We start from the raw sequence: 13,015 nt of genomic DNA on the forward strand, positions 1-13,015 counted from the left end.
CTCAACAAGTTGGAAACACATGACCTTCCACTTCTAAATCCAAACTGACTATCAGCCAAAATATTCATCTCTTCCAGATATTTTATCCATCTATCTTTCAGAATTCTTTCACACAATTTTGCGACCATGCTGGTTAGGGACACTGGTCTATAATTCAGGGGTTCTTCCCTGTTTCCTCCCTTATAAATTGGGACCACATTTGCCTTCTTCCATTCCTGAGGCACTTTCCCCTCTTCCAGAGAACACACAATTAAACTGTGAATCTTATCCGCCAGTTGTTCTCTGCATTCCTTCAGCACCCAATTAGAGAATCCATCTGGTCCTGGGGCTTTCTGTACATCTTGAGTTTCCAGTAATTTATACACTTCCTGTACTTCCACTTTTATATCTTTTATTACTACATTTCTAGTCACTCCCTCCCCTTCCACAAACTCCTTTTCATTAGTGAAAACTGATTGGAAACATTTGTTCATTATTTCTGCTTGCATTGCTGCATCTTTATAGACCTCTCCTTCTACTATCAGTTTGGTGATTCCTTCCTTTTGTTTCAGTTTGCCATTAACAAATCTATAGAACAGTTTGGGTTCATCTTTACATTTGTCTATTATACCTTTTTCAAAATTCCTTTCTTCCTCTCTTCATATTCTTATGTATTCATTTCTAGTTCTTTTACATTCTTCCTTTGTTCTGTTGTTACCTCTCTCGCTCCAATTGTTCCACGCTGTGTCTCTCTTTTTTTGCTGTCATACACCTTCTATTAAACCACTCCCTTTTCCTGTTTTCTTTCCCTTTTACTCTTGGCACAAATTTTTCCACTCCTGAATTATAGAAGCCTTGAAAACAGTAGCCTGTTACAGTATTATTGTAACCAACTTTTCTATCATAGACCTTTGGCTGTTGTGAAAATAGGAGCCTACTATTACCATACTTCTGGATAATAAAACTTTGTCAGCTGTACAAACAGAAGCCTATTACTGTATTGCCATACTTCTTTACCACAAAATTGTTGCCTGTGAAAACAGGAGCCTAATATACTGTACTGTATATCACAATACATCTGCATCCTAAAACTGTCAGTTGTGCAAAGATTAGCCTAGTGTTATTGAAGTACCTGTGCTGTAATATAAACATTTTCATCAATGAATATACTTTTCTAGTACCCATATAATATGCTACATTGAAAATTTCCATTTGTTTCAAAGAAACGTTCGTAATAATTGATTACATAATTTAAACAGGTTATTTATAAGTCACTCCTCCCCTGTGATTCAGTAAGACTAATACAGTTTGACATAACTTGCTTAGATAAGTAATGTTTTTACACTGTATTAGCAATGAACAACTGATACTGGCTATAACATTTAGACTCTTATGGTTATTAAATTCGCATATGACAGAATGATGCAGATTGATAGCTGTGCCAATATGGAATGAACTGCAAATGCAAAGAGTTTATGCACCCAGTAATATTATTAACTCTATCAGGTGTCAGCCCCAGTCAGATTAAGTCTGTCCTAGAGTCAGCCACTCTCGCACTGCCCCGCATCTTCGAGCTACAATATTTTTCTTTGGTCGGTCTGTGTAAATCCACTTTTCATGACAGAATGCTGGTTTGGGTGTCATTTTAAAGCTAAATAGTTTTACACTACGGTAGTATATTAAAAAAAGGAATACAAACAAAATAAAAAGTCAAAATGATATGTTGATATTATGAGGCTTAAATGCAATTTATGATGAATATATTACAAAAGTATCTTAAAATGATGTGTGAACGCGTCATCAGAATTTCTGACGTTGGATTTGAAATGATGCATGACTGCGTCACTGAAGTCGTGAAGGGCACTAAGCCTACTAACTTACTGGTACTGTACTGAATTATTCATGAATAATCATGAAATTTTTATTCACTCATGTTATGGTGATATTTCATTATACAGTATAATGGATTATTTTTTGTCATATTAATGCACTAACTGGGCAGAGAATGCTTTTCATTTTCTTTAGAGGTTGGTTTTCCCACCACATTCAAATTCAAGTTAATATGATAAATGCATGCAGATTGGCTGAGATCACTGTGACCAAATGTGTGCTTCTCTAAGGTTTGAGTCCCAGATTACTCAATCTCGGATTACCTGTGATATAATCCAGGGACTTGAATATGGCTAAACCCTAGGTATAATTCAGGATCAAATAATCTCTATTCGAATAATCCCTATTCGATGGTATGAACCAGCCTTGAACGTAAGGTTTAAACTTTGTCTTGAATTCGGACCCTAGAGATCCTGTGAAACTAATCAATCTTCACTACCTTAGATCTAAAGATATGTAAAGGATGGAAGGATCATACTCACATATGGAAATGCTGCTTATTAGGATGATACAACAGTTTTGGTTAAAAAGTCAAGTTGAATCTACTGTATCTTCTCAATACAACATTTCCATGAGTGGGTATAACTCCTCCATTTAAACTGCAATGGCATCATGAAATCAAGAAAAACGTAAATAATGTAAAAACCTACAGAGATCGTACTGATCATTAAATATCAAGTAGGACAGAATCTCACTTTATTAACTAAAAATCCCTATATAAATTATTGCACTATAATATCTATATAAAGTATGCAAAAAAAAACTAAAGATATCTTACAAAGCTACAGTTCATCCACCTTCACTTGGCAGAGATTTTCGTTCTTCTGAAGCTTATTTTACAAATTCAGTTCCAGAATAAGACAATACCATGACCCAACATCCGGTCTCTAGCACTTCTTCATTAGTAGCATCACATTCTAATGTTAATCTCTCGTTGCAGTGCTTCATTATAGACAGAGAGATGGCAATTTTATGCCAAGCTAAAGTAAACAGAGTGACTATGGCTGACCTGATCTGAACACTATATCTGAGCCTGAGTCTCTCTTGGACATGGCTGGTGTAGAACCAGGTGGTGGAGGGTCCAGGCCAGAGCTGTCCCACGATTCAACAGCTGAGTCCACTGAGGGCAGCGCTGGACCATATCGACCCAGCCAGTCCTCGCGGGACAGTTCTTCACTTGCCACACCTGGAAGGACATTAATTAACTGTTATCCCACAAAGAGCAAGCTGGTCTTCTACCACTGATAGCTTTCATTTCAATGACATACTGTATTTTCCAATTAATTCTTATTATCTCTGGGTGATTTTATGCACCTTTGGAGATACAGTAAGCCCTTCATAGGTCAAACTATATGGGGCTCTAGGGTAGTTTAACTTACCAAATTTTCAAACTAACCGGAAATAATTGAAAAAAAAAAAAAAAACTATATTACTTATATATGAGTAATTGTTTATTAACACTAAACTAAAGATGCATTCATAATGCAATGAAAATAAACAATAAGAGCTAGAAGCCATCTCATGATGTGATCTCACCACCTGCACAGCCAGAGAGTTTTTCCACAGCTCATAATTTTGCCCCTCCATTTCTTATTTCATGCAAATTCAGAATGTAAAACACACATAAACAAAGCCAGCCAGACAACCTCACAAATGAAAACAATACCACTTTGCAATGAGAGTGGTAAGCAAGCAGAGTGGTAATGTTTTCAGTTGTGAGGTTGGCTGGCTGACTTTATTTGTGTGTGGGTAAACAAGATGTCTGATAAACAGCTTGAGTTATCAGCATGAAACTTTCAGAGTATCAAGATGTGGCCAAAATCTTGGATGAATTTGAAAATGGGCACTCGAGGTTATGGTCAAGGTCACCAAAGGTCAACTAGTTGACCACTGGCAGCCATTTTGGTGGTGGAGAGCTGCCATTTGGTGACCAAGTCTGACACATGCAAGCATGTTGGACCCTTAAAAAAAAAAAAAAAAAAAAAAATGAAAACATAGCCCAGCGGTCATGGGACAAGTAGTTATGAAAGTCAGGTGACCTGTAAATCATGTAAAATTTTGAGATTTTTTTTTTTTTTTTAAATCAAGTAATGCTACCAAAATGATCCCTACGTGTTCTCAGCTTAAGCAGCCTAGCCTCAAAGGACAAGAAGAAGAGCAATGAAAATGGAATTACAGTATTGAAGAATGTGTGTGGAGTGCATAGAATAGACTGGATGAAAAATACATATTATCTTTCTTTCCTTCATTCTTTCCTCGTCCTTCTGCCTACGGGTGACTTTACACTCCCTCTTCTGTCTTTCATTCCTTCATTCTTTCCTTTTCCTTCTGCCTATGGGTGACCCTACACTGAGTGACAAGCCAAATGGTTTCCTGTACACCAGGAAACTATTTACTACGCTGGGTGGTAACCATATAACCAAATTTTGGCACCTGGTGGTTTAGTGGGTAATTATTGTGCTCCAATCGGATTGAGCCAGTGAAGGTCTATACCCAAGGGGTGGTTGTGGTTTATTGCTCACGTAATGCCACGCAGGGATGAGTGAGGTTGGTCCCTCTCATCTTAAATGTCAGGACCAATTGCCTAGCCCTGGGCTCCTATGCTCCTCATGGGGCAATGTAGGATTGGATGATGGATGGATGGATGGATGATCCATGAAAGGTGTGTAGTAAGAAAGTCTGCTGTACGAAATTAAAAGAGGCTGTGCTTAGACTGTATGGTAACATGGAAATCTGTCTATCTATCTAGCTATAGCCTGACGCCCTAATCCCACAAAGGGTGGCCGAACATGGAAATACTGGATATAAAGGATGGTGAACAGGGTATATGTCAGGGAGTCTGAAGGTGGGACATGACATAGTGGGCCCACGTGAAGGTGGATGGATATGGAAGTACTGTAGAGAGAGTGGTGGGTGTATGTCAATGAGTTTGAAGGTGGGAGGATACATGGTGGGCTAAAATAGAATGTGGATGTATATGGTAAATGAGTGTACAAGAAGGTGAGGTATGGAAGTTGTGGAAATTGGGAAACTGACAAGAGACTGAATGGGTTTGATAATTATCTATGAAGGGAGGCAGTGGATGAATCAGTAGAGAGGCGGCCAGCAGTCCTAATGGACCCAGGTTCGAATTCCTTTTGGAGCAGTGAACAGGTTAACTCTTAAAGTACTCCTATGATCATCTGTTGATGTGTTCGGGCCTTGGTACGTAAAGTCCTCTGATCATCGATTGTATACAAGCTACCAAAAACTGGTGTGAGGTATCCCCGTCTAACCAATGGAAAGTACAATATCTGGTGGTGTCTGGCCTGACTGGTCCCCTTAGGTGTGGAGGAGGAGGGTCTCCCCCACCACCATCTCTCCACCTCCCTCTGCCCCAATAGGCCCTGTCCTGAATGTCACCTCCCACCCAAACCACCTCCCATACCCCCTCTACACTGTAATGAATGTGTGTACCACACAGATTCCCTCCCTCCAAAGCCCCCCCACACTATTTCCACCTCCCTATTCCCCCTTTATTCTTGGTGACGTGGGATTTTCCAAGCCACACTCCACACCATTAATCATTATTTACTTTCATGCTCATTCCTTCAACTTGTTTTATGCATAGGAATGTATATTATATTGTTTATAGTTGTTTCTGTAAGGTTATTGGGCAAAAATAATGAATTTTCCAAAATTTTCCTATTTTTGTTTGTACACGGGGGTTGAATTTTTCTTATCTTTGACTGTCGATAGGGCTGTAACCATTAGGCATATGAGAGTGAAATATACATTTTCAGGTGTCTAAATTCAAGCTCGTGAACTTCATAAGACCAAAATTTACCTTGGTGAATGCTGAAAAATCAGACTCAAAATGCAGCTGGGGAGATAGTCAGGGTCAGAGATTTGTGGTCTTTAAGGGTCAAGGATTTGAATTTCATAAAGCAGACTTTACTGCTCTACCTGAAGACCCACCAACATGTCATAAAAATACCCCCACTACAGCAAAACCCCAAGTTTAGCGACTTCATTCACAGTTTCATGCAAATATTCCCAAATTATGGATTTTGTGCAAAAACTCCTCCATTAGCGATTAGAAAACATAAGTAAACCATGTGCATGGAAAGCGATCATCACTTGTTTGCCGCCATTGCCGCAGAAGAGATGCAGTAAAATCATGGATGTGTTGCATGGAGAGGCGGAGGCAGCAGCAGCAGAGGAGGGTGGAGGTGTCAGACATGATGGGGCTCAGTGACCTCACCACCTGCCTTGGAAATTACACCCTCATCCCTTTCATTAACCCTTAAAAGGTGGTCAACGTTCCGGAATGTCCATCAAGGAAAAGACGATCGACGTTCCAGAATGCATTTCTATTCCACAGGCCTATTATATACCAGGAGTGTGGTGTGGGTCTCTGTATCAATTGCTTCAGAGAATACCACACACTGAAGACATATTAGTGTGAACAAGTGTGGTAATATGAACAGTTGTACACAATATTTTCATACGTAAAATTATAACTGTAGAGCCTAGGATGAGATGGAGGGATGGGGTGGAGAGGTATATGAGAGAGGGAGGTGTGAGTTGGGAGCAGGACAGTGAAATGGCGTGGGACAGGGCAATGTGGAGGCAATTTGTTTGTGGCCACCCCATACGGGATTGAGGCGTCTGGCAATAGATAGATAGATAGACAGATAAACTTAAGATAAAAATGATTTTACATAAATATAGTGTGCAGTGTTCAAATTACACCATGGAGATAAAGAACAGTGTACAAATAAGAGCAGAAAACAAGACTCTCTGCCCGCCTGCTCTGTCACATGCCACTGAGAGTGACCTTGACAAGCCACCTCCCCTCTCACTCACCTCTCTCCACCATTCAGCCATTGAGCAATTTGAAGTGGGTAACATCAAGTTCTTTGTTTTTTCAGCTATTCTGATCCATTTATGCATGTTTTGTCTGATTTCATAACACTTCATTTTTTCCAAAATAACCTGCCCCACACGGATGTTTTTTTCATTCATTCATTCATTGCCAGACGCCATGTATCCCAAACAGGGTGGCCAAGGGCTTAGAGTTAATTGTTTTACAGGGAGGGGCACTAATCCTCGACCAACCACACTTGACACGTAGGGATGCCAACAGCATCTGGTGTTCCCAGGCGGTCACCCATCCAAGTACTAACCAGACCCAACGTTGCTTAACTTCGCTGATCGGATGGGAAGCGGCCACACGGATGTAAAATTGGAAATTAGCCCGTCGTTTAAGGGATAAGCACCTCTATCCAGCCTTCTAAGTGAGTTTCCTTGCCTATTATGTACTTTGTATTAAAACTAGTCTCTTTTCAGGTGTGATCAGTAAATTTTACATTGTATATGGAGTGGAGGGGAAATTGTTGAGTGCTGTGATGAGTATGTACGAAGGAGCTAGGGCTACGGTGCGAGTGGATGGTGAGCTGAGTGAGTTCTTTGATCTCAATGTGGGACTGAAACAGGGGTGTGTGATGTCTCCATGGCTGTTTAATATATATATGGATGGGGTTGTAAAGGAGATGCAAGGTAGGGCAGTGGATGTGGGGCTGGCCCTAATGAATGAGGGTGAGATTTGGAAGCTTCCGGTGTTGCTGTTTGCTGATGATACAGTATTGTTGAGTGAAGATGAATGGGAGTTGCAAGGTTTGGTGAATGAATTTGGGACAGTGTGTAGGAGGAGGAAGCTGAAAGTTAATGTAAACAAAAGTAAAGTTATGGTGTTTGAGAGGAATGAAGTCACAGAGTGTGCAGTGAGGTTGGATGGTGAGGATATGGAGAATGTGAGTGCATTCAAGTACTTGGGTAGTGTGATGAGTAAGGATGGAACTTTGGGGGATGAAGTACGTGAAAGGGTACAGCAGAGAAGAAAGGTTGTTGGTACACTGAAAGCCGTGATGAGAAATAGGGAGGTGAGTATGGAAGTTAAAAAGTCACTGCATGATGGTATTGTGATCCCTACCCTGACATATGGAAGCGAGGCGTGGACCTTGCAAGAGGGGAACAAGTCAAGAGTGAGAGCAGTGGAAATGAGTTACTTGAGAGGAGCATGTGGAGTGACGTGGAGGGACAGGTTGACGAATGAAGAAGTGAAGGAACGTTGTGGGGTAGATGTGGATGTGGTTGAAAAGATTAGGAGAAATACACTGAGGTGGTTTGGACATGTGGAGAGAATGGAGAATGAAAGACTGACTAAGAGGGTGTATGTAGGTGAGGTGGAGGGAGGGAGAGGGAGGGGTAGACCGAGGATGAGGTGGAGGGATGGAGTTGAGAGGTTTATGAGGGAGGGGGGAGTGAGTTGGGGGGAGGGTAGTCAATTGGTGGGTGACAGAGTGACTTGGAGGCGTTTTGTCTGCGGCCACCCTTTGCGGGATTAGGGCGTCGGGCTATAGATAGATAGATAGATAGATAAATGGGTATTAGGGAGAGTTGGCATTGGACCCAGAACCAATTAGTCTATTTCCCATAGGATCAATGACCTAACTTTAGCAGTTTCATGGTTTGCAGCACTCTTCATGGAACCAATTAGGTGCGAAACTTGGGGCTTTACTGTAACACCAGTATGCCAATCCTGTGTGAGACAGCACTAGCATGTATTTAATATGGATGATGGGTGTTGGCACCAAAATGGTGACTTGTGGAGTTGTATGGTATGGAAGAGGATTACTGAGCCTTGGGAACAGGCTATGAAGCTTATGCCCAGAGTCAGACATATTAAAAAAAAAAAAAAAAAAAAAAAAAAGGATAAGGGTCTGAACTTCTTTTTTACCAGCTTGTTGATATACTGGCCTTATTGGCTATGTAATGTGAAGCACATCTATTAAGAAAAATACCAAAAACTACTTGTAGATGGTTAGATCCGTGACTCAGAGTCAGAATTTTGTGCAGTTGAACTGTGAGTGAATTGATGTCTGCCCATTTCACTGGGCATGCTGTTGATACTTCTCTCTCATTCATGCTTTCTCCTTCCTTGCACTGTGGACCCCACCTCACACCATTTTAGGCAGGAAAAGATGATGATGATGATTGTGGTGGTGGTGGTGAAGATGATGATGATGGACATTCTAATGTCTTTAGAGTCCAGAAAACTATGGCTTACCCAAGTCTCGAGGACGTGAGATTTTGAGAGTGACGGTATCACCTGAGTTCTGCAGCATCAATATAGCTTCACTCAGTGGCCGGCCTCTTAGGGATGCCCCATTGATTCCTAACAGACGATCACCAACGTGGATTGCACCTGTACGGTCAGCAAGCCCACCTGCACAGCAAGATGGTCATTAAATAAAAAAAGCAAAATCAGTCAGCAAAACCTAATGAGTACAAGAGGTATCGGGGTAGCAAGAATAAACTAATGAGAAGGTGTCACTGAATGGAATGTACACACCTGTGGCCCCTGTAGGTATACCCAGTCATGGATTGGCAATGAAAATGGGGACATGGTCCAGTTTTGCCAAGTTAACCTCTTCAGAATGCTATTTCTTTTTTAATATTTTACCACAACATGACTGCATTCAGATTAACAGTGTGAAATGGAGAGGTTAGATACTGTACAGCCTTTCAAACCTTCACTGCAAGAAATCTCCCTTAATTTTAATAAAAGCATCTAGCTGGTTTGGAGTGAATATAATAATATGTACATCATCAGACTGAAGAGGTTAAATTAAATGGATAAGACAGGTAGTCTGATTACAAGTTAAGAATATGGTCAAAGTTATCACTGTTTTTTCAAAAATACTGGTACTGTAAATTGGGGGGAACTAATAAACCCACTTTATAGGTGGCAGTGTAATAATAACATGGAATTTTCTATAACATGTTGTGGATCAACATCAAAACAGAATGCTAAAAAGGTAGCTTATAATGAGGATTTGATGTACTTCCTGATTATCTGTACCTGAATCAGTCCATTTGAGGTGCAATGCAGAACTGCACCTTCTCCTTGGAGGGAGAGTGATAACCAGAATTAACCCTTACCCATGCTGATTAAATACAAATGGGGAAGGCTTTTGAGCCAATGGTGGGTTATTTACCTACCATCCTGTGAAATGCATCGTCCAGGTTACTACAGTCACCTTTCTTAGGTGTTACCCAGAGTATTCACTTTACCTACTAACCTACAATGCGTGGATGAACTCCAGAACTGAGCGGTGCCAGCTGCTTATACCAGGATTCGAACCCTGGTGCTACCAAATCAGCAGCTTCACAGCCAGCAATGCTAACCAGTCAGCCACTGTATTGGTATTAAGGGGGTCATATCACCACCATAACTATCACTACCACTCAGTGAATAACTCCATCACTATCATTAGCACTCACTGCATCACTCCACTTGTTCCACCATCACTTTCACATTGCTGTCACTACTTGCTGATTATAAAAGAAGTTTACTTCTAAATTTTATTCTTGCTATCTCCAAACGATTTTACTGAGAAAAGGACAAGTTTTTCAAACTGAAAGGGTTATATACAGCCTTCAATAACTCATCTATCACTAGGGGCTCCTAAGCTAAAAATTACTGCCTGTTAGTGGCCTACATACTACACACACACACACACACAAAAAGCCACTATTAGGCTAGAATGAGGGTAAGTTTTTTGTCTTCTCTGGATTTATCATTACTGTACTTTATTTTACACAGGCTGACACAAGAAAGTTTTGCTTAGCGGAGTTAAAAGTGTTGAAAACTGTCTATACCAACCTTTGGAATTAGACAAAATTCTGGTTTGTAAAAGGCATGCTATACCCCTCTCATGGTTGGGATGACTCTACTACTTTACACAAGCTAATACAAAACACTTCTATTCAGGCGTGAGTAAGCCATAAAAGTCCGTGATTACTGTATTAATAATGGTACCATTAACTTCCTCATGTTTGGGACAGCTCTAGTATTGTACTCCAGCTAATGCCAGAAAATATCATTCAGCTGAGAGTGAGTCATAGAAATCTGAGTGATACCCACCAGGAGCCAGGCCGGCTATGTAGATGGGGTCAAAAGGTTCCTCACTGCCGGAGATGGTTATGCCCAGAGCACCACCATGACGTACAAGCTCAACAGTATATATCACCAGGCTCCCATTCTCCTCTGTGAAGGTTACAGTATAATTATTCAGAGAGTCCTTAGATTAAATAATGTTATTTCTAAGGATACAGCCTCTTCAGTCTGTACCCATATTCATCATCAACATCATTTTCAGTTTTATGTCTATCCTCCACGTAGCATGAATCAGATGGGTTAACCTGACAGCACTCCTCCAATATGATCTGTTCTGTGCATCTTCTCTAGTAATACTTCTGGTTTTAAGGCAAATGAATGTGTAAGAAAGCAAAGTACAGTAAGAAAATTAATCAAGCTAGGGTACTGACAGAAGACTGAGTTCGTTGGAGAAATGTATGACAGTGGTTTGACACCCATTACTTTAACTTGATAGTGAATGCAATAGCTATGTCTGGAAGATGTACCTGAAGTACCTGTGTATCTACAGTATATAAAGAAAAATACAAAAAACATGTATAGATGGTTAGTCTTGTGAAGTGCACCCATTATTCTTTGGGCTTAAAAGGTGTGTGATTGAATGTGTTGATCCATTTCACGGGCCATGTTGTTGATAGTTCTCCTGCTTTTATACTTTTTCTTTGTTTCTGAATCCTGTTTCACTCCATCTTTATGTGGGAAAAAGACCATCATGATGATGATGTATACAACGGTTACTAGAGGTGCTTGCACCTCGTAAGCGTGTATGGAGCCTCAACAGAGGGTGCATAAACAGTCCCTAGGATTCAACAGTAGGCCTCATTTTTCTTTTACTTTGCATTACATGGTTTTGAGCATCTGATGATTTTAATTCTATATACAATTTTTTTATATTCTTTTTTCTTATTATGTTTGCTCTATAGAAGCATAAACTACTTCACTTAAGACTGAATGTTATGTATTATCTAGTATACAGATATTTTATGAATTCTACTTTTTTAAAATTAGATGTCAATAAAGTAAGAAATATACTCGTATTACAAACAATGGAGGTGCATACGTTGGGATACATTTGGTTTGGGGGATGCACAACTTAATGATGGTTAAACAACCCTGATGTATATATACTGTCTATCCAACTACATGAAATAGGAAAACCCAAGAGTGAGGTGAAAAAAATTGTCAAATCTTATTTTGCCTTATGTGTTTATGGGTCACAGGCAAGGCCACTGTTAGTCCAGAACATTTAAGGGTAAGAGACCAACCAATGCCCCTGGTAGCATCTAAATTATAAAAAAAAATCTGGCAACCTCATGGACTCAAACCAAGGTGCCTAGACCATAGTTCACTCTGACAACTCTACCAATTGCACCACCATGAGTCTAAGAGAGTGATGACAGCAAGAAATAAAAACATTTGGGTTGGTTTGTGCTGGAATAGGACATTCCACATTAAAACAGTTTCACCTCGTGTTTCACCATGTTGCCAATGAAGCAGAAAATTCCATCAACAAAGACAGCTATAGTCTTTCAGCTTTAGCCAATGATAGGAATGATATAGACTTCACATTAAGATTTATCGATCTATTTTTTCTCTCTAATGTTTTAGGTGTTTATATCAACTATCTTTTTACATTCATATTGAGTGTGTACAGATTCACAATGGCCTGGTGGTGAACACCTGCAGTGGGATATCCTCTCTCTTGGCCTTGCTAGATTGGTCTGCAGCATTTGACAGAGTAGACTGTAAATTATTGCTTGTTAATCTGCATTTATATGTTGTTTATGATGATACCTTTCTGGTACACACACCATCTCTGAGAGTACTGTAGTGGTGAATTAACCTGCTTAGATTCACCTCCCCTTTTTGTTTGGAGTTCATTAAGGATTGATTCTAGGCCCATTTCTAATCACAGTTTACACTTATGGCTTGTCATCCCTACTCAAAATACATGATGTGGCCAATCACTTTTATGCCAATGGCATTCAAGTACATGTGAAGATGGCAAATAGTAACTATACAAAGAGCACAATAAATTTCTAATATCTAATATTAAGAATTGGAAGGCAATGACAGACTTAAGCTGAATGATAGAAAAACTAAGTGCATTGTAATTCAAGGAAACAGAAAGGGTGATGATGATGACACTGAGAATATCCTGAC

At 40.0% G+C, this 13,015-nt stretch overlaps 1 protein-coding gene across 1 annotated transcript in view; it reads right to left on the minus strand.

Annotated features, from left to right (window-relative positions):
- Positions 1-13,015, minus strand: part of Grip (Glutamate receptor interacting protein) — a 644,837-nt gene that overhangs the window by 29,078 nt on the left and 602,744 nt on the right. Inside the window, exons 14-16 of the mRNA XM_080285631.1 lie at positions 10,841-10,963; positions 8,981-9,139; positions 2,879-3,055 (exon numbers count right to left, since the gene is read on the minus strand). Of these exons, the coding sequence (XP_080141757.1) occupies positions 2,879-3,055; positions 8,981-9,139; positions 10,841-10,963 (459 nt within the window). The remainder of the gene's footprint in view (positions 1-2,878; positions 3,056-8,980; positions 9,140-10,840; positions 10,964-13,015) is intronic.

Source organism: Coenobita brevimanus, chromosome 107 (assembly GCF_032717465.1).
Source record: "Coenobita brevimanus isolate Jiangsu-jjx chromosome 107, ASM3271746v2, whole genome shotgun sequence".
In the NCBI taxonomy this organism is placed as follows: Eukaryota; Metazoa; Arthropoda; class Malacostraca; order Decapoda; family Coenobitidae; genus Coenobita; species Coenobita brevimanus.